Source organism: Oncorhynchus masou, chromosome 33 (genome assembly GCF_036934945.1).
Source record: "Oncorhynchus masou masou isolate Uvic2021 chromosome 33, UVic_Omas_1.1, whole genome shotgun sequence".
Classification (NCBI taxonomy): Eukaryota; Metazoa; Chordata; class Actinopteri; order Salmoniformes; family Salmonidae; genus Oncorhynchus; species Oncorhynchus masou.
This window is the reverse complement of record NC_088244.1, coordinates 15,575,951-15,600,862: the sequence shown is the minus strand read 5'-3', so window position 1 is coordinate 15,600,862 and position 24,912 is coordinate 15,575,951. Positions and strand designations below refer to the sequence as shown.

Sequence of the window (24,912 nt, the reverse complement as noted above, 5' to 3'; positions counted from 1 at the left end):
AAGACGTTCACCTTATTTCCAGCATCCACTTTTCCCCCTTTCGTGCATTAATATGGCAACCACGAGGCACTTCTTTAATCTCAATCGTCTCGTTGGAAAACTCAAGAAATGTGAATATCCGGAGACACGCAGGAAAGATAGAGACGTCTCCGACTCCTTGAAGAAAACATTAAAATACAAGAAGGTTTTATATAGGCAGTGAAGCAAAATGGCGACTTTAATATGAAGGAGGAGTAAAAAAAAAAATCCTTGCAATGGCTGGAGCTAAAGGGAGTCACAAAAATATGTTTAGTGCAGTAATTTTCAACAGCTGCAAGCGAGTTGGTTAGAGTAAAAGAAAATGAACCAGAGGAAAAAAGGAATTAAAATATTCGACCTCGGTCGCTTTCGGTGCAGTCTGCGGTTCCTTACCTCGGGATTATTTCGGGGTTTTATACGGAAATTATCTTCGCGGCCGTGTACAGTAATAGGCTACAGTAATGTGTGTTGAGTCATGCGCGTATCCACTCTTCCTTTGACAGCTGCAACTACAGTCTTCTGGCAACTTGCAAACTCTCGCGTTATTATTATTTTTATCGCGCAAATAATATTCGGGGTTTTTGCCTAATAAACTCGATTTTGTATCGATACCAAACTGACGGTTTGATGAGGCTCATCCGACGTAACGCCGTGTGGTCATGACGAAAAAGGGTTAGGATAAATTCTTGAAACCAGCCTCACTAAACGTTTTAATCTGATAATGTTAGGCTACTAAATTATCATCCGACCTTTATCGTTAATATTCAGGGAGTCAACTGCGCACAGCCTTAGATTGTTAATTGTCGTTGTGCTGTTTCGTCGATTTCATGCCAGTCCAAGGCAATCCAAATAGTAGTCCACTCGTAGGCTATAGCAATCGAAACTTGCATAGTGACGCTGGGTCAGAGTAGAATCGGCTATAGGCTACCTATTCTGCTCTATCAGAAACGGATCAATCGATTTAATATGGGATGTTAAATAGGTTGTTAGATGATGTAGACTGTTATGGTTGGGCATTGCTGATCTGTCATTTTATTCCAACACAGTGAAGGCTGATGCAATGTCGAGAACCAAGGTCACTTGTTTTGAAAGTTTCTCTTATTTTGCCCACTAATGAATTATTATTATTGCTATTACTAAATCAGCAAGCTTCTGCAAGAGCAGCGAAATGTTCCCCATTATACTCTGATATGATATGTATAACACGTGGCCCTCACTCATGCAGCCACTGAATCATAGCCACTTACAGTGGGCTCACACAACCAGAGGAGACTCTCTCAGATGTGATTGGTGCCAGTCAGCATGACCTAATATTTTTTATAAGTGGAAATCATCAGAAACAATGACGTAAACCATGTACATTGGCTGTTCCCCTAAACCACCAGAAGAGGGCAGGGTGTACTCATTTTAGGGCCTGGCAACGTCAGAGCCCAAGCAAGGTACAGTTTATAAAATGTATCCTTCCTTTCGACCACTGAAGTAGTTACTGATGAGACATGACTGGACAGTGAAAGCTATATGGTGGTGCCTTTGCTTTCACTTGTCCAATTACATTAGATCAGTTATGTTAGGCCTACGTCAAGGAGGGAATGATTAAGGATGCAGTTTTAAATTCTTTAATCACATTTCCTTCTCTAAAAATATATATTTATATATGGTCTTTTGCGAAAGTTCTGACGTGATTGGTCAAAAGATCAATGAGTGGAAAAAATAATATCAGAATTTGGCTGCCTGTGTGAATGAAGCCTTCCTCTCAACTGATTAGAAATGGTTTGTAGAGGGACAGATAACATGACCAAAACCTGCACCTTTTCACCTGCCATTCATCCATTGTAGTTGCATTAGAGCTTTACAGTGGGGAGCTACATTCAGATTCTCTAACTGCTCCAAGATAATTATTTAAAAAAATGTTTATCTACCCCTCACATGAAATGTTCATACATTAGATATCCAGTAGATGGAAGTGTTGCCTCACTACTGGGTTCTGTAAGGCTGAAATATAGTTGGCTACATTGTCATATGACCACTGGAAAACATGTGTCCTTATTGATGGCTGTCCACTGAGTGGCCTCGTCGCCAGTTACTGAAAGTACCCTGGTACCTCGTTTTTAAATACTGTTTCAAAGTGCTGGGGTAGGATCTCGGTTTGCAGTTTGAGATAAACACATGGATGGTGTTTTCCATTAGAATATAGCAGAGGAGACAAAAAAATGACCTAATCTTTGGGGATTGAAGTGGCAAAAAAATGACCCCAGATGAGTATATCCCACAGACACATTAGGAGAAATCCGCAGAACTCAATCTCAAATAAATGGGGAGGGTGGACCCTGCTCATCAATCTTCTTCCTCTTTTACAAAATATTAGACCACAGGTTGATGGCAGTCAATAAATTCCTCGGAGCAACAGTACTATCCCAGTGTATGGAGCTACGTCCTACTGTTCCCCTGCTCTGTGTTCTAATGTAACCTAACTGAATGGTTATTGCAGGATCCTGGTTGACAGACCATGAATCCCTTACAGTGATTTACTCCTCTCTTTCTCTGCTGAGCAGGCACAAGCCTGGTTAATAGTTAATAAAAGCTGTCAGCTGGCCAACCTGGCAACTAGAGGGAAACTGTGTTCTACTCTGCATGTGGCGTCAAGCAATGAGGTTTCAAATGGATAATCGGTCCTTCTGTGTGACAGAGGCAGAAAGAGAAGTGAGAACGTGTTGTGGGATTAAAGAATGGCAACCATGATTTAGAAGCCACTGTTTAAGAAACACAGACCTCCAAACCTCCTTGGGCATCGCTAAGCTCATTTATATCTGAGGATAGAGAAAGAGACAAATAAGAAAGGATGGAATAAGAAAGAGAGATAGGGAGTGAAAAGAACACATAAACTGAGGTTATAAACACTTAGAGTCCTTCTCCCTAACTGCCTGCTCCACAGCTATACACTCTATCACCTCTACCTCTCCACCCATAATGAGACGTCACATAGCTGACAGGACCTGTTTACCATAGAACCATCCATATGATAAAGATTTACATGTAATTAGGCAGGGAGATGCTTGGTATCACCCAGTAATTGTCTCCCAGCAGTAAGCCAGACAGCCAGCGAGGCAGGATGGTGACAGGAGAAACTGCTTAGTATTCACTAACATGACTCAGCCACTGAGTGACAGGTGGGGGCGCAGGTGCAAGGTGCCAGACACGCTTCGTTTGGACAGGTGTGACGTCCTCCCTCCCTCTCCATCTCTGATTTTTCCTTTCTCCCTCCCTCACTTCCTCTGTTTCTCATTTAAATGTTTCTGTCCATCCTGTTTTCTCTCTTTCCATCTCCATCTATTCCAATCCTTTTGTATATCTCTCTATCCTATCCATTTTTCCTCTACCACTCTCTCCTCTTTTCTGTGTAAACATCTCTCCCTAGGGCACCAGACAACAGAACAGGGGCAGAAGGAGGAATAGAGAGAGACCTCACCAGACCGTTACCAGAGAAAGGAGAAGTGAAAATAGAGGAATATTAAATAATGGCCATCTAATTGTCCTATCTAATTTGTCCTAGCCAACTGCCCCGCCTTTCTTCAATAATGGTCTATCTCACCATAGACAGTGTGAAGCCAGTTGCAGAGAAAGATAAAAACAGAGAGGAAGAGAGAGGGAGAGGAAGATCAAGAAAGATAAAGGGAGCGGCAGATAGAGGGAGATAAGGAGAGACAGATCTACAAAGGTAGAGAGAAACAGAGGCAGAGCAAGAGTGAGAGAGAGTTAAAAGAGAGAGAGAGAGTTAAACGATAGTTAGAAGCGAGAGTTAGAAGAGATATAGTTTTTAAAAAGAGCTAAGAGAGAGAGTAAGAGGAGATAGAGTTAAAAGAGAGAGAGTTAAGAGAGAGTTAAAAGAGATCAGAGTTAAAAGAGAGAGTTAAATGAGAGAGAAAGTTAAGAGAGTTAAAATAGAGAGTTAAAAGAGAGTTAAAAGACATAAGTTAAAAGAGAGAGTTAGAAGAGAGAGAGAGAGTTAAGAGAGAGTTAAAATAGAGCGAGTTAGAAAAATAGTTAAAAGAGAGAGTTAGAAGAGACAGAGTTCAGAGAGAGTTAAGAGAGAGAGAGTTAAAAGAGTTCAGAGTTGAAAGAGAGAGTTAGAAGAGATAAGAGTTAAAAAGAGATCTGAGAGAGAGTAAGAAGAGAGAGTTAAGATAGTGAGTTAAATGAGAAAGTTAAAATATAGAGTTTCGAGAGATAGTTAAAAGAAAGAGTTAGAAGAGAGTGAGAGTTAAAAGGGAGAGTTAGAAGAGATAGAGTTAAGAGAGATAAGAGTTAAAAGAGAGAGTTAGAAGAGATAAGAGTTAAAAAAGAGAGCTAAGAGAGAGAGTAAGAAGAGATAAAAGAGAGTTAAAAGAGAGAGATAGTTAAAAGAGAGAGATAGTTAAAATAGAGAGTTAAATGAGAGAGTTAGACGAGATATAGTTGAGAGAGTTAGAAGAGATAAAAGAGTTTTTTAAAAAGAGAGCTAAGAGAGAGTTAAAAGAGATAGAGAGTTAAAAAAGATAGAGAATTAAAAGAGAGAGTGAGAAGGAGAGTTAAAAGAGAAGAGTTAAAAGAGAGTGAGAATTAAAAGAGAGTTAGAAGAGATAAGAGTTTTAAAAAAGAGAGCTAAGAGAGAGAGTAAGAAGAGAGAGATATTTAACAATAGAGAATTAAAAGAGATAGTTAGAAGGAGGGTTAAAAGAGAGAGGTAGAAGAGGTAAGAGTTCAAAGAGAGAGAGTTAAAAGAAAGAGTTAATAACACAACTCAGGAGTATTTATTTTCTCAGTGCCCTGTCTCTCCAGCAGAAACAACACTTTAATAACACAACTCAGGAGTATTTATTCTCTCAGTGCCCTGTCTCTCCAGCAGAAACAACACTTTAATAACACAATTCAGGAGTATTTATTCTCTCAGTGCCCTGTCTCTCCAGCAGAAACAACACTTTAATAACACAATTCAGGAGTATTTATTCTCTCAGTGCCCTGTCTCTCCAGCAGAAACAACACTTTAATAACACAATTCAGGAGTATTTATTCTCTCAGTGCCCTGTCTCTCCAGCAGAAACAACACTTTAATAACACAACTCAGGAGTATTTATTCTCTCAGTGCCCTGTCTCTCCAGCAGAAACAACACTTTAATAACACAACTCAGGAGTATTTATTCTCTCAGTGCCCTGTCTCTCCAGCAGAAACAACACTTTGATAACACAACTCAGGAGTATTTATTCTCTCAGTGCCCTGTCTCTCCAGCAGAAACAACACTTTAATAACACAACTCAGGAGTATTTATTCTCTCAGTGCCCTGTCTCTCCAGCAGAAACAACACTTTAATAACACAATTCAGGAGTATTTATTCTCAGTGCCCTGTCTCTCCAGCAGAAACAACACTTTAATAACACAATTCAGGAGTATTTATTCTCTCAGTGCCCTGTCTCTCCAGCAGAAACAACACTTTAATAACACAATTCAGGAGTATTTATTCTCTCAGTGCCCTGTCTCTCCAGCAGAAACAACACTTTAATAACACAACTCAGGAGTATTTATTCTCTCAGTGCCCTGTCTCTCCAGCAGAAACAACACTTTAATAACACAACTCAGGAGTATTTATTCTCTCAGTGCCCTGTCTCTCCAGCAGAAACAACACTTTAATAACACAATTCAGGAGTATTTATTCTCTCAGTGCCCTGTCTCTCCAGCAGAAACAACACTTTAATAACACAACTCAGGAGTATTTATTCTCTCAGTGCCCTGTCTCTCCAGCAGAAACAACACTTTAATAACACAACTCAGGAGTATTTATTCTCTCAGTGCCCTGTCTCTCCAGCAGAAACAACACTTTGATAACACAACTCAGGAGTATTTATTCTCTCAGTGCCCTGTCTCTCCAGCAGAAACAACACTTTAATAACACAACTCAGGAGTATTTATTCTCTCAGTGCCCTGTCTCTCCAGCAGAAACAACACTTTAATAACACAACTCAGGAGTATTTATTCTCTCAGTGCCCTGTCTCTCCAGCAGAAACAACACTTTAATAACACAATTCAGGAGTATTTATTCTCTCAGTGCCCTGTCTCTCCAGCAGAAACAACACTTTAATAACACAACTCAGGAGTATTTATTCTCTCAGTGCCCTGTCTCTCCAGCAGAAACAACACTTTAATAACACAACTCAGGAGTATTTATTCTCTCAGTGCCCTGTCTCTCCAGCAGAAACAACACTTTAATAACACAATTCAGGAGTATTTATTCTCTCAGTGCCCTGTCTCTCCAGCAGAAACAACACTTTAATAACACAATTCAGGAGTATTTATTCTCTCAGTGCCCTGTCTCTCCAGCAGAAACAACACTTTAATAACACAACTCAGGAGTATTTATTCTCTCAGTGCCCTGTCTCTCCAGCAGAAACAACACTTTAATAACACAATTCAGGAGTATTTATTCTCTCAGTGCCCTTTTTCCCCCAATTTTTACCTAAAATAACATACCAAAATCTAACTGCCTGTAGCTCATGACCTGATGCAAGGATATGCATATTCTTGATACCATTTGAAAGGAAACACTTTGAAGTTTGTGGAAATGTGAAATTAATGTAGGAGAATATAACACATTAGATCTGGTAAAAGATAATGCAAAGAAAAAACATGCATTTTGTTGGTATTTTTGTGTACCATCATCTTTGAAATGCAAGAGAAAGGCCATATTCCAGCCCAGTTACAATTTAGATTTTGGCCACTAAATGGCAGCAGTGTATGTGCAAAGATTTAGACTAATCCAATGAACCATTGCATTTCTGTTCAAATGTTTGTATCAAGACTCACCAAATGTGCCTAATTGATTTATTAATGCATGTTCAAGTTCATAAATGTGCACTCTCCTCAAACAATAACATGGTATTCTTTCACTGTAATAGCTACTGTAAATTGGACAAGATATAGTTGAGAGAGTTAGAAGAGATAAAATAGTTTTTTTAAAAGAGAGCTAAGAGAGAGTTAAAAGAGATAGAGTTAAAAAAGATAGAGAATTAAAAGAGAGAGTGAGAAGGAGAGTTAAAAGAGAAGAGGTAAAAGAGAGTGAGAATTAAAAGAGAGTTAGAAGAGCTAAGAGTTTAAAAAAGAGAGCTAAGAGAGAGAGTAAGAAGATAGAGATATTTAACAATAGAGAATTAAAAGAGATAGTTAGAAGGAGGGTTAAAAGAGAGAGGTAGAAGAGGCAAGAGTTAAAAGAAAGAGTTAATAACACAACTCAGGAGTATTTATTCTCTCAGTGCCCTGTCTCTCCAGCAGAAACAACACTTTAATAACACAATTCAGGAGTATTTATTCTCTCAGTGCCCTGTCTCTCCAGCAGAAACAACACTTTAATAACACAATTCAGGAGTATTTATTCTCTCAGTGCCCTGTCTCTCCAGCAGAAACAACACTTTAATAACACAATTCAGGAGTATTTATTCTCTCAGTGCTCTGTCTCTCCAGCAGAAACAACACTTTAATAACACAACTCAGGAGTATTTATTCTCTCAGTGCTCTGTCTCTCCAGCAGAAACAACACTTTAATAACACAACTCAGGAGTATTTATTCTCTCAGTGCCCTGTCTCTCCAGCAGAAACAACACTTTAATAACACAATTCAGGAGTATTTATTCTCTCAGTGCTCTGTCTCTCCAGCAGAAACAACACTTTAATAACACAACTCAGGAGTATTTATTCTCTCAGTGCCCTGTCTCTCCAGCAGAAACAACACTTTAATAACACAACTCAGGAGTATTTATTCTCTCAGTGCCCTGTCTCTCCAGCAGAAACAACACTTTAATAACACAACTCAGGAGTATTTATTCTCTCAGTGCTCTGTCTCTCCAGCAGAAACAACACTTTAATAACACAACTCAGGAGTATTTATTCTCTCAGTGCCCTGTCTCTCCAGCAGAAACAACACTTTAATAACACAATTCAGGAGTATTTATTCTCTCAGTGCCCTGTCTCTCCAGCAGAAACAACACTTTAATAACACAATTCAGGAGTATTTATTCTCTCAGTGCCCTGTCTCTCCAGCAGAAACAACACTTTAATAACACAACTCAGGAGTATTTATTCTCTCAGTGCCCTGTCTCTCCAGCAGAAACAACACTTTAATAACACAATTCAGGAGTATTTATTCTCTCAGTGCCCTTTTTCCCCAATTTTTACCTAAAATAACATACCAAAATCTAACTGCCTGTAGCTCATGACCTGATGCAAGGATATGCATATTCTTGATACCATTTGAAAGGAAACACTTTGAAGTTTGTGGAAATGTGAAATTAATGTAGGAGAATATAACACATTAGATCTGGTAAAAGATAATGCAAAGAAAAAATGCATTTTGTTGGTATTTTTGTGTACCATCATCTTTGAAATGCAAGAGAAAGGCCATATTCCAGCCCAGTTACAATTTAGATTTTGGCCACTAAATGGCAGCAGTGTATGTGCAAAGATTTAGACTAATCCAATGAACCATTGCATTTCTGTTCAAATGTTTGTATCAAGACTCACCAAATGTGCCTAATTGATTTATTAATGCATGTTCAAGTTCATAAATGTGCACTCTCCTCAAACAATAACATGGTATTCTTTCACTGTAATAGCTACTGTAAATTGGACAAGATATAGTTGAGAGAGTTAGAAGAGATAAAATAGTTTTTTTAAAAGAGAGCTAAGAGAGAGTTAAAAGAGATAGAGTTAAAAAAGATAGAGAATTAAAAGAGAGAGTGAGAAGGAGAGTTAAAAGAGAAGAGGTAAAAGAGAGTGAGAATTAAAAGAGAGTTAGAAGAGCTAAGAGTTTAAAAAAGAGAGCTAAGAGAGAGAGTAAGAAGATAGAGATATTTAACAATAGAGAATTAAAAGAGATAGTTAGAAGGAGGGTTAAAAGAGAGAGGTAGAAGAGGCAAGAGTTAAAAGAAAGAGTTAATAACACAACTCAGGAGTATTTATTCTCTCAGCGCCCTGTCTCTCCAGCAGAAACAACACTTTAATAACACAACTCAGGAGTATTTATTCTCTCAGTGCCCTGTCTCTCCAGCAGAAACAACACTTTAATAACACAATTCAGGAGTATTTATTCTCTCAGTGCCCTGTCTCTCCAGCAGAAACAACACTTTAATAACACAATTCAGGAGTATTTATTCTCTCAGTGCCCTGTCTCTCCAGCAGAAACAACACTTTAATAACACAACTCAGGAGTATTTATTCTCTCAGTGCCCTGTCTCTCCAGCAGAAACAACACTTTAATAACACAATTCAGGAGTATTTATTCTCTCAGTGCCCTTTTTCCCCCAATTTTTACCTAAAATAACATACCAAAATCTAACTGCCTGTAGCTCATGACCTGATGCAAGGATATGCATATTCTTGATACCATTTGAAAGGAAACACTTTGAAGTTTGTGGAAATGTGAAATTAATGTAGGAGAATATAACACATTAGATCTGGTAAAAGATAATGCAAAGAAAAAACATGCATTTTGTTGGTATTTTTGTGTACCATCATCTTTGAAATGCAAGAGAAAGGCCATATTCCAGCCCAGTTACAATTTAGATTTTGGCCACTAAATGGCAGCAGTGTATGTGCAAAGATTTAGACTAATCCAATGAACCATTGCATTTCTGTTCAAATGTTTGTATCAAGACTCACCAAATGTGCCTAATTGATTTATTAATGCATGTTCAAGTTCATAAATGTGCACTCTCCTCAAACAATAACATGGTATTCTTTCACTGTAATAGCTACTGTAAATTGGACAAGATATAGTTGAGAGAGTTAGAAGAGATAAAATAGTTTTTTTAAAAGAGAGCTAAGAGAGAGTTAAAAGAGATAGAGTTAAAAAAACATAGAGAATTAAAAGAGAGAGTGAGAAGGAGAGTTAAAAGAGAAGAGGTAAAAGAGAGTGAGAATTAAAAGAGAGTTAGAAGAGCTAAGAGTTTAAAAAAAGAGCTAAGAGAGAGAGTAAGAAGAGAGAAACATATTTAACAATAGAGAATTAAAAGAGATAGTTAGAAGGAGGGTTAAAAGAGAGAGTAGAAGAGGCAAGAGTTAAAAGAAAGAGTTAATAACACAACTCAGGAGTATTTATTCTCTCAGCGCCCTGTCTCTCCAGCAGAAACAACACTTTAATAACACAATTCAGGAGTATTTATTCTCTCAGTGCCCTGTCTCTCCAGCAGAAACAACACTTTAATAACACAATTCAGGAGTATTTATTCTCTCAGTGCCCTGTCTCTCCAGCAGAAACAACACTTTAATAACACAATTCAGGAGTATTTATTCTCTCAGTGCTCTGTCTCTCCAGCAGAAACAACACTTTAATAACACAACTCAGGAGTATTTATTCTCTCAGTGCTCTGTCTCTCCAGCAGAAACAACACTTTAATAACACAACTCAGGAGTATTTATTCTCTCAGTGCCCTGTCTCTCCAGCAGAAACAACACTTTAATAACACAATTCAGGAGTATTTATTCTCTCAGTGCTCTGTCTCTCCAGCAGAAACAACACTTTAATAACACAACTCAGGAGTATTTATTCTCTCAGTGCCCTGTCTCTCCAGCAGAAACAACACTTTAATAACACAACTCAGGAGTATTTATTCTCTCAGTGCCCTGTCTCTCCAGCAGAAACAACACTTTAATAACACAATTCAGGAGTATTTATTCTCTCAGTGCCCTGTCTCTCCAGCAGAAACAACACTTTAATAACACAACTCAGGAGTATTTATTCTCTCAGTGCCCTGTCTCTCCAGCAGAAACAACACTTTAATAACACAACTCAGGAGTATTTATTCTCTCAGTGCCCTGTCTCTCCAGCAGAAACAACACTTTAATAACACAACTCAGGAGTATTTATTCTCTCAGTGCCCTGTCTCTCCAGCAGAAACAACACTTTAATAACACAATTCGGGAGTATTTATTCTCTCAGTGCCCTGTCTCTCCAGCAGAAACAACAGTAGGATTAGCCCTTTTTCCCCCAATTTTTACCTAAAATAACATACCAAAATCTAACTGCCTGTAGCTCATTACCTGATGCAAGGATATGCATATTCTTGATACCATTTGAAAGGAAACACTTTGAAGTTTGTGGAAATGTGAAATTAATTTAGGAGAATATAACACATTAGATCTGGTAAAAGATAATGCAAAGAAAAAACATGCATTTTATTGGTATTTTTGTGTACCATCATCTTTGAAATGCAAGAGAAAGGCCATATTCCAGCCCAGTTACAATTTAGATTTTGGCCACTAAATGGCAGCAGTGTATGTGCAAAGATTTAGACTAATCCAATGAACCATTGCATTTCTGTTCAAATGTTTGTATCAAGACTCACCAAATGTGCCTAATTGATTTATTAATGCATGTTCAAGTTCATAAATGTGCACTCTCCTCAAACAATAACATGGTATTCTTTCACTGTAGTAGCTACTGTAAATTGGACAGTGCAGTTAGATTAACAAGAATTTATGCTTTCTGCCCATATCAGATATGTCTATGTCCTGGGAAATGTTCTTGTTACATACAACCTCGGGCTAATCGTATTAGCCTACGTTAGCTCAACCGTCCTGCGGGGGATCCACCGATCCTTTAGTTAAAAGAGAGAAAGTGTAGAAGGTAAGGTAGAGAGGTTAGGAGGCAGAGTCCTGCGGTCACGACCAAAGCAGTTTATCTGAGAGTGCTGTTGTGGTTTAGGGAAGAGGACTGTAGAAGTGAATCTGTTTCGCTCTGCTTCAACAAAAGCAGGACTGCACTCAACTGAGGTCGGGCCTGGGGAGAAGAGAGAGGGATGTGTGAGTGTGTGTTTGATGGAGAACAAGGACCAGGGAGAGATTAGAACAGAGCATAGAGACACAAAGATCATTGAGGGGGAGAATTAACCATCTTCCCTGCACCAATCCCTAACACAGACCGCCACAGCTGCACCAAAAACAGAGAGGAAGTGTGTGTGTTACACTACCTGTGATAGCATGGTGGCTTCTACGTCGGTCAGATAGTTGTGTGTTTCTTCAGCCACTTACAGACGTCTTATTCGGTCCACAGCACCAATGGTTGAGAGAAGGTGTGTATATGTGAAGTTATGGGTAACTGCAATTGCGTGACTGTTATATTATGATAAGCAACATACAATCTCATGAATATGCATTACTTTATTTAAAAAAGCCAAGATTCTCCATATTCCATATCTCTTCTTAACATCTGTACAGCAAGTAAATAATCACATCTTTAAAACCCCTTTCCTTAACATATCGAAAACAAACAACCCCATCCTTGATCTGAAAAAGTAAACAAAAAAATAATAGAAGTGTCTGTACACATCTACAAATGTATAACAGTGTATTTTCCACTTAACAGTCAAGTTGTTTCCTCATTCAGACAGTCCTTGTCAACTGAAGGGAGGGATAGAGGGAGGGGTAGAGGAAGGGATAGAGGGAGGGGTAGAGGGAGGGATAGAGGGAGGGGTAGAGGGAGGGATAGAGAGAGGGATAGTGGGAGGGGTAGAGGGAGGGATAGAGAGAGGGATAGTGGGAGGGATAGAGGAAGGGATAGAGGGAGGGATAGAGAGAGGGATAGAGGGAAGGGTAGAGGGAGGGGTAGAGGGAGGGATAGAGGAAGGGATAGAGGGAGGGGTAGAGGGAGGGGTAGAGGAAGGGATAGAGGGAGGGGTAGAGGGAGGGGTAGAGGGAGGGATAGAGGGAGGGGTAGAGGGAGGGATAGAGAGAGGGATAGTGGGAGGGATAGAGGAAGGGATAGAGGGAGGGGTAGATGGAGGGATAGAGGAAGGGATAGAGGGAGGGGTAGAGGGAGGGGTAGAGGAAGGGATAGAGGGAGGGGTAGAGGGAGGGATAGAGAGAGGGATAGTGGGAGGGGTAGAGGAAGGGATAGAGGGAGGGGTAGATGGAGGGATAGAGGAAGGGATAGAGGGAGGGGTAGAGGGAGGGGTAGAGGGAGGGATAGAGGGAGGGGTAGAGGGAGGGATAGAGATAGGGATAGAGGGAGGGGTAGAGGGAGGTATAGAGGGGGGGATAGAGGGAGGGATAGAGGGAGGGGTAGAGGGAGGGATAGAGGGATAGAGGGAAGGGTAGAGGGAGGGGTAGAGGGAGGGATAGAGGAAGGGATAGAGGGAGGGGTAGAGGGAGGGGTAGAGGAAGGGATAGAGGGAGGGGTAGAGGGAGGGGTAGAGGGAGGGATAGAGGGAGGGGTAGAGGGAGGGATAGAGGGAGGGGTAGAGGGAGGGATAGAGGAAGGGATAGAGGGAGGGGTAGAGGGAGGGATAGAGGGAGGGGTAGAGGGAGGGGTAGAGGGAGGGATAGAGGAAGGGATAGAGGGAGGGGTAGAGGGAGGGGTAGAGGAAGGGATAGAGGGAGGGGTAGAGGGAGGGGTAGAGGGAGGGATAGAGGGAGGGGTAGAGGGAGGGATAGAGGGAGGGGTAGAGGGAGGGGTAGAGGGAGGGATTCAGGGCGGGAAGGGAGGAAAGGTTGGGAGCCTTCCCACTGGTTACAGATGTCAATTCAACGTCTATTCCACGTTGGTTCAAAGTAATTTAATTGAAATGACATGGAAACAACGTTGATTCAACCCGTGTGTGCCCAGTGTGCCCAGCCTGTTCCCCAGAATAGTTCTATGCTCAACCATAGAAGACCTGCTCCCCTTCACCATCAATTCTGAAAAGTTAACCTTCATTTTCGTAATGAAACAAAAACACATACTGCACATGTAACTGTCAAAATAAAGGAAACAGCAAAATAAAGTGTCAAATAGAGCGTTGGGAATTAATGGGTCAAAAAACGTTGACATTCATCCAATTACGTCAAATCTTCAAAGTGAAAGTGTGAGATGAAGTTGCATGGTTGGGGCATCACCAGCCACCAGAATAGCTTCAATGTGCATAGATTGTCTGGAACTCTAGTAGAGGGATGTGACACCATTCTTCCAGGAGAAATTTGGTGTTTTGTTGATGGTGGAAAATGCTGTCTCAGGCGCCGCTCCAGAATCTACCACAAGTGTTCAATTGGGTTGAGATCTGGTGACTGACACACACGCACACACACACACGGACACACACACGAACACACACACTTTAAACCCCCTATGCTCATTTGAGACTCACTGAAATCTTTCCTTCGAGCCATGGTAGCCGAAGTAACGGTCAACTGGGGATTTGTATACATGACACCTAAGCATGATGAGATGTTAATTGCTCAATTAACTCAGGAACCACACCTTTGTGGAAGCACCTGCTTGCAATATACTTTGTGTCTCTCAGTTACTCAAGCATTTCCTTCATTTTGTCAGTTACCTGTATATTGGCCTATGTTGCTTTCTTCAGAGGATCTTTATTTACGGTCATGCTGAGTATGTGATTTCTGGTACGTTTATGAAGCACAGTAAAGGTGTCTGGATTCACAGTGTGACAGTAATAGCAGGCAGCTGGTCTGGTTCCTCTCAATAATCTCTGTAATATGTATAGCTATCAATGAGAGACATGGTGTAGGGTGGAGGTGCATAGCTTCAGTCCTCCAGGGCGAACAGTATACACCATGTGCTCCCTTTCAATGACATGTTGATTCCTTGGGCTACCAGGTGTGTGGAATCAGTAGTCAATCAGTTACACTCACTGATCAATGAGAGAGAGAGAGAGAGAGAGAGAGAGAGAGAGAGAGAGAGAGAGAGAGAGAGAGAGAGATAGAGAGAGAGAAGAGAGAGAGAGAGAGAGAGAGAGATAGAGAGAGAGAGAGAAAGAGAGAGAAAGAGAGAGAGAGAGAGAGAGTCCAGCAGGATAGGAGCCCTCGAGAACTGGTGTTGTGCACTTCTGGTGTTATGGAAAACACACATAAATTGATTATTTTTACACAATGGAGTTGTAACTACAGTATACTGCATCATGGGACATGTAGGCATTTGACTCATACGAGTAGAATATAACCATTGCTTTTAGCCAGCTACATCTCTGATTATTGCTTTATCAAATACAGCTAGGGCAGAAACAATCACAGCAAACATCTGTCATAGCATGACCTATCAAAATCCTCTGTTTATAAAATGCTAAAGGTATAGGTCTACATTATATTCAGGTCTACAGCTTATGTTCCTCTAGAACGTTCAAATAATATACAGTACCAGTCAAATGTTTGGATACACCAACTCATTCAAGGGTCTTTCTTAATTTTTACTATTTTCTACATTGTAGAATAATAGGGAAGACATAAACTATGAAATAACACATATTGAATCATGCAGTAACCAAAAAAGTGTTAAACAAATCAAAATATATTTTATATTTGAGATTCTTCAAAGTAGCCACCCTTTGGCTTGATGACAACTTTACACACTCTTGGCATTCTCTCAACCAGCTTCATGAGGTATTTACCTAGAAAGCATTTCAATTAACAGGGTTGCCTTGTTAAAAGTAAATGTGTGGAATTACTTTCGTTAATGCGTTTGATCCAATCAGTTGTGTTGTGACAAGGTAGGGGTGGTATACAGAAGATGGCCCTATTCGGTAAAAGATCAAGTCCATATTATGGCAAGAACAGCTCAAATAAGCAAAGAGAAGAGACAGTCCATCATTACTTTAAGACTTGACGGTCCGTTAGTCCAGAACATTTCAATAACTTTTAAAGTTTCTTCAAGTGCAGTCGCAAAAACCATCAAGCGCTATGATGAAACTGGCTCTCATGAGGACCGCCACAGGAAAGGAAGACCCAGAGTTACCTCTGCTGCAGAGGATAAGTTCATTAGAGTTAACTGCACCTCAGCTTACAGCCCAAATAACCACTGTGTCTTTGTGAGACGCAGAGTAGGTGAACGGAGGATCTCTGCATGTGTGGTTCCCACCGTGAAGTATGGAGGAGGAGGTGTGATGGTGTGATGGTGCTTTGCTGGTGACCTTGTCTGTGATTTATTTTGAATTCAAGGCACACTTAACCAGCATGGCTACCACAGCATTCTGCAGAGATATACCATCCCATCTGGTTTGCACTTAGTGGGATTATAATTTGTTTTCAACAGGACAATACCCAACACACCTCCAGGCTGTGTAAGGGCTATTTGACCAAGAAGGAGGGTGATGGAGTGCTGTATCAGATGACCTGGCCGCCACAATCACCCGACCTCGACCCAATTGAGATGATTTGGAATGAGTTGGACTGCAGAGTGACAGGAAAACAGCCAACAGGTGCTCAGCATATGTGAGAACTCCTTCAAGACTGTTGGAAAAGCATTCGTCATGAAGCTGGTTGAAAGAATGCCAAGAGTGTTTAAAGCTGTCATTAAGGAAAAGGGTGGCTACTTTCAAGAATCCAAATTAGAAAATATATTTAGATTTGTTTAACACTTTGTTGGTTTCTACATTTTTCCATGTGTCATTTCATAGTTTTGATGTCTTCACCAATATTCTACAATGTAAACATAGTAAAAATAAAGAAAAACCCTTGAATGAGTCGGTGTGTCCCAACTTTTGACTGGTACTGTATATGTTTGTCATAGACATGGTTCATTTACAGTACAAAGACATGATTTGGGGGTTGACATTCTGTACATTGTGAAGACAAGGCTTTATAAAATAGATTAAAGGAAGAGAATGTGCTATGGGGAGAGGGTGCTAATGAAGGCAATAGTATATATACTGTATACTGTATTAATTAGATCTATCAAAACTATAAATACATATTCCAAAATGAAAATCCTGAGAGGAAAAGAAACATTGTGAACAGTCGGGTTGTGATGTGAGTATGATACAGAGACATTGACATTCAGTAGTTTGCTGCATTTGCCTTCCACCAACCTTGGAGTAATGCACCCACCATAATGAACTACAGTTATTGATCAGTAACAATACTCCTCTCTACACCCCAAAACAAAACAATAAACCAAAAAGGGGGGAATATGTTGTAGTTAAGATCTAATTTGTCTACATTGTCAATATCCTTTCAAACATCTTATTATCTATGTTACAGTGTGTGCCCTTGTATTCAGCACCTCCCTCTCTCTCTCTCTCTCTGTCTCTCTCTGTCTCTCTCTATCTCTCCCTCTCTCTCTCTCTCTCTCTCTCTCTCTCTCTCTCTCTCTCTCATCATTTAAACCAGTTTGGCCTTGTTGAATGGGAAACCTCCTTCAGTGTGTTTGGCATGTAGTCTAAAGGCTCCTCTTCTCTCTCCTTTTCTGTCCTCTCTCCCCTCCTTTCTTCCCTCCTCTCACAGCCCTATTCTGCGTTCACATATCTGGAGTGAGCAGGTCCTTCCATGGCTACTGGAAATAGCAGAGGAGAGTGAGGGCTGCCAAACGGACGGAGGGATGAGCTAAGAGATGTTTCCAAAGGAGGCTGCAGGGAGAGGGAGAGGGGAGACAGAGAGAAAGAGAGAGATATGAATACAAGGAAAACAGTGGGGTTGGGAGTTGGATTGGCATCACTGTCTTTCACACCATAATGCTCAACTCCAACAACACACACACACACACACACACACACACACACGCACACGCACACGCAAACGCACACACATACTGAGCCATCCAGATCACCTGCCTCTGTCTGCCCTCTCTTCAAACCCTGTCTTATCTGTCTACAACCCAGTTGCATTAAGAATGATTTCTGAACCATCAGTCTGTAGAGTGAAACCTCTGGTTCACATTCTCTCTATGCCTTAAATCCTTCTCATATGAAACTGATTGACGTCTATGACCCATAGACGTGACCGATTGGTTTCTGTGATGACACTTTTGCACCGGCCACAAATGACAACAAACTATATTTTTACATTGGAGGAATAAAAAAGAAAAAGGAGACGTTTGGCATGTGAGTCATGACTGTCTCTAACACAGGCAGATCTAACATGATATAGGAGAGAATCACACCCTGAGACAAAGAGAGGGGGAGAGAAGAAGTTAGCAGGTGGAGAAAGAAAGGCAGATGGGATTGAGGGGGGCTTGAGATTTGTTCAGGTAAAGGGGGTCTATCTTTCAGATGTAGATCTTCTAAGAGGAGATGAGGACTCAGGGGATCCTGAGCAAATTTGTGTTTGGGTAAAAATGTCATGTTCCTTTTTATTTCGGAGCCTGTCATGCTTTCTGCCCTAGTGAATTCACATTTCAGTTCAGTCGAGCGGACAGACAGACAAACAGACAGACAGACAGACAGACAGACAAATAGACAGACAGACAGACAGACAGACAGACAGACAGACAGACAGACAGCGCATGGAACTGTGAACAGAACTCTCTCCACCAGGACACGGAACAACAGAAAATCAAAAGGAACGTTGCAACCTAGCGACAAGGTTACCCCAGCGACGTCCCATGGCAACTGAGGCGTTGCTGACAACATTTCAGGGAGGGGGGATGACGGCATTCAATTTTTTCTGCTAATTACCGCATTATGGAGCAGATGGCTTGTTCCACGCAAGCACCGCTCGTACACACACACACACACACACACACACACACACACGTACACGTACACACACACACACACTTCACAGGAAATAGGACATGTTGACAGAAGGAAGGGACAGAGAGCGTACTATATGCATAAACTGCATACTATGTACTCATCGTTGCATACTATTTAGCATGTATAGTTTAGTGAAAAGTATGCAGTATGCCATGGCCGCAACGCAGTAGTAGTTCCTGAATGGCTGAGTAGGTGGGGCGTGGCCGAGTGCGGAATACTTTTCCAAATTCAACAGACATGCATCGCATTAACCAGCCTCATTTCCAATTTCTTTAAACTCTGAGTAGAATAGGAATGGAGTTATAGTCCTACTGAGGCTGGTTATTGGCAGACTATTACATTCGACCTATACCTATTTAAAAAGGACTGAAGACATAAACAGACAATACTGTATTTATTAGTGAAACCAAAGTGCTGTAACATATATACATTGAATCAAATAGCCTTGTACACACACCAAAACGTTTCAAACTAAAGCACTGATCATTGGGAACGAGATCAGGATGACTGCTAAAGTTTGATCCATAAAGTAAATAATGAAATAGGTAACTTAGCCTACAAAACTAAAACAAGCCATACGTTCAAATCAAAAGCCCTGATTAACATGACATCAATAACGCAGCCACATCCCGTGTCCCCGGTGTCGACACATCCCGTTTCCCCGGTGTCGACACATACCGTGTCCCCAGTGTCGACACATCCCGTTTCCCCGGTGTCGACACATCCCGTTTCCCCGGTGTCGACACATACCGTGTCCCCAGTGCCGACACATCCCGTTTCCCCGGTGTCGACCCATCCCGTTTCCCCGGTGCCGACACATCCCGTTTCCCCGGTGTCGACACATACCGTGTCCCCAGTGCCGACACATCCCGTTTCCCCCGGTGTCGACACATCCCATTTCCCCGGTGTCGACACATACCGTGTCCCCAGTGCCGACACATCCCGTTTCCCCGGTGCCGACATATTCACAAATAAACATATGGTTTAAAAGCTCTGACGAAGGCCAAGAGAACAAGAAACACTTTCAATGAGAAAACAGAACTTCACTTTGGTAGAAAAAAAAGAAGCTCCTTCTGTTTTCAAAGATGTAGCCTATGATGCAATAATCAATGCAAGGAGAACAAAAACTACTTTGTCTATATTTGAACACCACCGCAGAAGCTTCGCTATTTGGCATTGTGCCAATTATGTAGCCCAGTTCTATTTCGCTTGAGGGACTATGCTAGTCAATCAATGGGATATAAAGATTAATTTCAGAGTAATTCCATGGCATGGGAATGATGCGCATGCCCCCCACCCCCTGTAAATACAAGGGCGCCGAGCATCACTTCCTGTTTTCTTCCCTCGGCAACCGGAAGTGAGCGAGAAGTGAATGTAGAAGACTCTTTAAGTGAGTTATTCACTGAGTGTTTGGAGTATACTCCATTTTGGGCAAAGCTTGCTCCTCGCAAGAGTGCTCTGCAGTGTTTTGTTGCCAGTTCAGTTTTTTCTTACAGGTCGACACCGTGCTATGAAGGTTGGGCCAACCTGTACACTGCACATGGCTTTGTTGTCTTGTCTGTTTCTGTCCACTGGTTAGCCTCCTGGCTAATTGCGTTACATGTTGCTTGTTCACTTCAGCTGGACGCTAGCCTCTTCTCTCTGGAGATTCAGGCTGGGTATCGCGCCTACCCAGGCTAGGGGAGACTGTGTGTTATCTAGCTGTAGCTAAATATGTTTCTTTCCAGAAGTAGGACGGGTGATTGCCGAGTCGCACCTCAATGTCCAGGCTTGGCATACTAGCTTGCAAAGTCCCATTACTGGCTCGAGCTGTAGCCGGTGGCAGAGTGAGATTCAGAGCACATGCCTCTCACTAATTTCACACGTCTGTTCTTAAAGACCCCTCCTCACACAGTCAGTCACTGTGTCAATTGTGTCTGGCTCCTCACATCCATATCTTTTGGGGATTGTCAGTGGAATTTCCCTAATATATTTCGATATCCATATAATATATTATTACTTAATTCACATATTGCCCTGAGAACAGAACTACTTTATACTTACACCTGGTATAGTATTAAAGGGGTGTTAAAAAAATAATCTGTTCTGGAAGACATATCTGTATTTCTGCTTCTGTCTAAATATAGAGAATATTATCCACCATGCCATACTACTGCAATAAATGCAGTGCTGGCTTGGCTTCGGCTGATGCCCATTCCACCTGTTTGATGTGCCTGGGTTTAGAGCATGCCATTTAGGCTGTGGAGTCCCCCTTCAACTGCATGTATTGTGCTATTCTTGTCCCACGTCTATGCGATTCACGATTAGCTATGATGAGGGAGACAAACACCAGAGGCTCCGGGAGCGGTCTCAAGCGTAAACAACCCTGCTCAGCAGGGGGCCCGCCCACCAAGCAGTCCAAAAAGGACAGGGAACCTACTCTGGATGAGTTGGAGGCCCAGGCATCCTCTCTGTCTTCCTATCTCCACTCTCTCAGCCTGACAGGCTCTGTTGAAAACTTAAGACAGGATCCTGATGCTATCTCCATCTTTCCTGGTAATGACCTAGACGAAGAGACCTCTGAGGCCAGTTCTGGGTCAGCGATCCATGTTCTCAGAGAGGGCTGAGAGTGAAGCACCCACTTCTGCAGTTCACACTGTATGCAGGAGCTCCCCTCTAGGGTTTTGAAAGCTCTGGATATTAAACCAGACCTTACCAGCAGACCGGCAGAGTGTACATACCTCAGTGCCCCGAGTTCCCCAAGGAACTGTGTCAGACTAATGTGAACTCAAGGTTCCATGTCTCAAGCCAATGCAAGCCATGGAACTTCATGGCTTCCCCTGAGGAGTTGTGACTGGATGAATACCCTGTCATGGACCCCATTGTTGCGGCCATGGTCCTCATAGACAAGGAGATCATTGGTAAGTCTCCCTGCAGTCCTCCAGGGCCTCACCAGGCTGCTGATGTCCAATAAAGGACACCTTCCTGACCTTGGCCATGGTGGCTCGCCTTATGAATGCGACCACTCTGCTGCAGACATACTTGCATGGTCTGAAAGCTCACTTGTCCATCAACGGTGACCCTGAGCAGATGGCTGAAATGACTCAGGTGTCCATACTCCTCTCCCTCTTAAATGCTGAGATGTCACGTGCTAATGGAAAACCCCTGTCTACGGTCATCTTGTAACACAGACAGCTTTGGCTCTCACACACAAAGATGTCGACCTCCGTGAAGAAACCCTTTATGGACCTCCCCATTTTCCCAGGGCAAGTTGCAGAAGGACAGAAAGACTCTGCAGTTTTTCATGGGTCCCCTGCCCCGCATTACCCTACCCAAAGACCATTGCAGTCTAGACCTCAGACCTCCTCTGCCTTGAAAGGGCACATGGGCCCTCCCCCTAACCAGGAATGCCCTGATCAGCCACGTCAACAGACCCCAGGTCAACAGAGTGGCACCACCACCAGCACAGGCAGAGGCACCACAAGCACCATCCCTCTGTAGAAGGACGGGCCTCCTCAGTCGTCCTGATGGGTGTGACTCCGGCATTGGTTACTTCTGCCTGTGGAGTCCCCCTCGGTGCTGGATACAGTATTACAGCGGTACAAACTCCACCTCTGATGCTAGCCACCACCTTTCAGAGGGGTTTGGTCAACTACAACCGCCAACCCCCTGAAAAGATAAGCTCTCCAGATGGAGATTGCCTCCCTGCTGGAGAAGAATGTAATCAGACAACAGCACAGTGGGTTCTATAGATTATATTTCCTAGCCCCAAGAGGGTGGCTTTCGCCTTATCCAGGACTTGAGGCTTTTCAACCGGTGCTTGAAAACACTCCTCTTCAAGATGCTATCCCTGTCCCGCATCTTACAGGATATTAGCACAGGCCATTGGTTCAGCAATGTCAACTTAACAGATGACTACTTCCATGTACCGATTCACCTGGCTTACAGGAAGTTCCTGTGCTTTGCTTTCAACGGCATGGCGTACGAGTACCAAGTGCAACCTCTCTTCCTCTCCTTGGCACCAAGTACATTCACAGAAGGCATGCATGCCGCTCTAGCCCCCATAACATCACAAGGGATGACGGTACTGAATTGCCTAGATGAATGGCTAATCTGTGCTCATTCATGAGAACACGCAGGAGCAGACAAAACATCTCTCCTGAAGCACATCTCAGAGCTAGTCCTCAGGATAAACATGCAAAAAAGCCACCTAGTCCCCACTCAAACGGTGACGTTCATGTGCATGCGGAGCCACTCGTCTGCAATGAGGGCTCACCTCACCCAAGACCGAGCCCAGAAAATTGTAGATCTCAATCCTTTTGTCCAAGACCAGAAGGTGACTGTACTTCAGTGTCAGAGACTGATGGGTCTCCTCTCTGCAGCCTCTCTTCTGACCCCACAGGGCCTCCTACACTTGAGACCCCTGCAGATGTAGTTCAATGCTCAAGGTTTCCATCCCAAGGAACACCGGTATATTCATCTGACTGTGTCCAAGGAATGCAAGTGATCACTGGCAAGATGGTGATCCCTGGATTTCCTTTCAGGTGGGATACGCCTGGGCAGAGTCCATCGTGGGGAAGTGGCTCAAACAGACATCTCCTTGACAGGCTGGGGAGAACTATTGAGGGGGAGGGCCGTCAGCGGGACATGGAACCCCAGCTGGTCCAAACTCCACATCAATATGCTGGAGTTGAAAGCAGTCCAATTAGCTATGCTCAACTTTTTCCCACAACTGCAGGATAAACATGTGCTGGTACAGACAGACAACACCACGTTGGGAGCATACATAAACCACCAAGGGGGTCTGGGTTCCATACGCCTCCACCAGATGGCACATACCCTTCTGCTGCGGTCACAGCAGAATCTGGCCTCACTAAGAGCTGTGCACCTCCCCGGGATTCTGAACAATGCTGCAGACATGCTGACCAGGGAAGGCCTTCCAGAAGGGAATTGGCTACTACATCCCTGAATAGTGAGTTGCATGTGGGGAATCTTTGGGGAAGCAGAGGTGGATCTGGTTCTCGATATCCAACCCCCCCGAACACTCAGCCTAGAGGCCCTGGCCCTTGAGTGATTCCAACGACTCTGGACAGAATCAGAGAAGCGGGCCACCAAATCTTTCTGATCGCCCGAGACACCACTGGTTGAGCACTCCTAGCGGGGACAGCATGGGAACTACCTCGGAGGCCGGACCTATTGTCACAGGCAGAGGTGATTCCCTCCTGCCTGCCGCTGTGGGCATGTTCACTGAACAGCAAAAATTGTCTGGTTTAGATCTTGAGCCCTCTGTTAACATCTTACAGAGTGCCAGGGCCCCCTCCACCATGTCAACCTATGACACAAGGTGGCGTGTGTTCTGCCAGTGGTGTGGGGAGCAGGGGGTTGTTCCAGAAACTTGATCCAGTTCTCAAGGTCTTTGTTTGATGCTGACAGGGCTGCATCCACACTTAATGTGTATGCAGCAGCAAGTTCATCATGTCATGATAAAGAGCAGGATGGGCCGCTTGGAAGCCACCCACTTATGGCCAGATTTCTTAAGGGAGTCCGTCAATTACGCCCCTCAGGAGCCTCCTCAGTTCCCAAATGGGTTTTGGATCTGGTTCTTGGAGTACTATCCAGACCGCCCTTCAATGCTATAGACTTTAAACATCTCTGTCTTAAGAGCATTTCTGGTGGCCATCGCCTCTACCAAGAGAGTTGGTGAGCTCCATGGTTTGTCTGTTAGTGATCAGTGTTATCGTCTAGGACTAATATTGCCTTCTTACCAAAGGTCCTGCCCCTTGGTCGCATGAACCCTTCCGTGCTAACAAAGTAACCTGTGGTTGGGCTGAGCACCTATAGTGATGTGTTGCTCTAGGCTGTATCTTACGAGAACCGACTTACTCTGTTATTGTCATCCCATTGAATGACTAGCATAGTCCCTCAAGAAAAATAGAATGAAGGTTACTCAAGTTACCACAGTTCTCTGAGCTAGGGACTATGCTAGTCCAGCTGTCAGTTGCCTTGTAGCTTCGGGAAGAGTCTTGAGGAAATGATGCTATGGCCCAGGTATTTATAGGGGGTGGCAGGCACACATGATTGTACCATCTAAATCGCTGTGATAGCAAAAAATATAATAAAAAATATTGTTTTTTCAGCTTTTTGATGCTCGTGGACCAAAATGAAAGTTATTTTTGGTTTTGGTCCACCAGCTTCAAACAGCTGTAAAAACTATATTTTTTGTTTTGTGATTGAAAATATATTTCACGGCGATTTAGATGGTACAGTGATTTCCTACACTATTCAGTGCTTGTTTTCTCACATAAACTGAAACTGAGTGAACAATGTGGAACTTTAGCAACCAGAAAATTAGCGATTTCCACTAGATAACACAGCCACAGTCAGAACAGCTTTCCCAGGTTGAAAACAGATGCCCCTCCAGTGGAAGAAATCAAT

General features: G+C 42.7%; 2 protein-coding genes across 6 annotated transcripts in view; both read right to left on the bottom strand.

Moving 5' to 3' along the window:
- The window catches only part of znf512b (zinc finger protein 512B), an 89,841-nt gene extending 88,979 nt beyond the window's left edge, over positions 1-862 (bottom strand). For 2 of the 5 annotated variants that reach the window (XM_064956513.1, XM_064956517.1), the window contains exon 1: positions 12-370. The gene's annotated coding sequence lies outside the window, so the exon portion shown is untranslated. The other 3 variants (XM_064956514.1, XM_064956516.1, XM_064956515.1) reach the window with 3 other exon arrangements.
- Positions 863-15,223: 14,361 nt separating this feature from the next.
- Positions 15,224-24,912, bottom strand: part of LOC135527885 (sterile alpha motif domain-containing protein 10-like) — a 159,265-nt gene continuing 149,576 nt past the window's right edge. Inside the window, exon 5 of the mRNA XM_064956512.1 lies at positions 15,224-17,370. Within this exon, the coding sequence (XP_064812584.1) occupies positions 17,348-17,370 (23 nt within the window). The 3' untranslated portion in view covers positions 15,224-17,347. The remainder of the gene's footprint in view (positions 17,371-24,912) is intronic.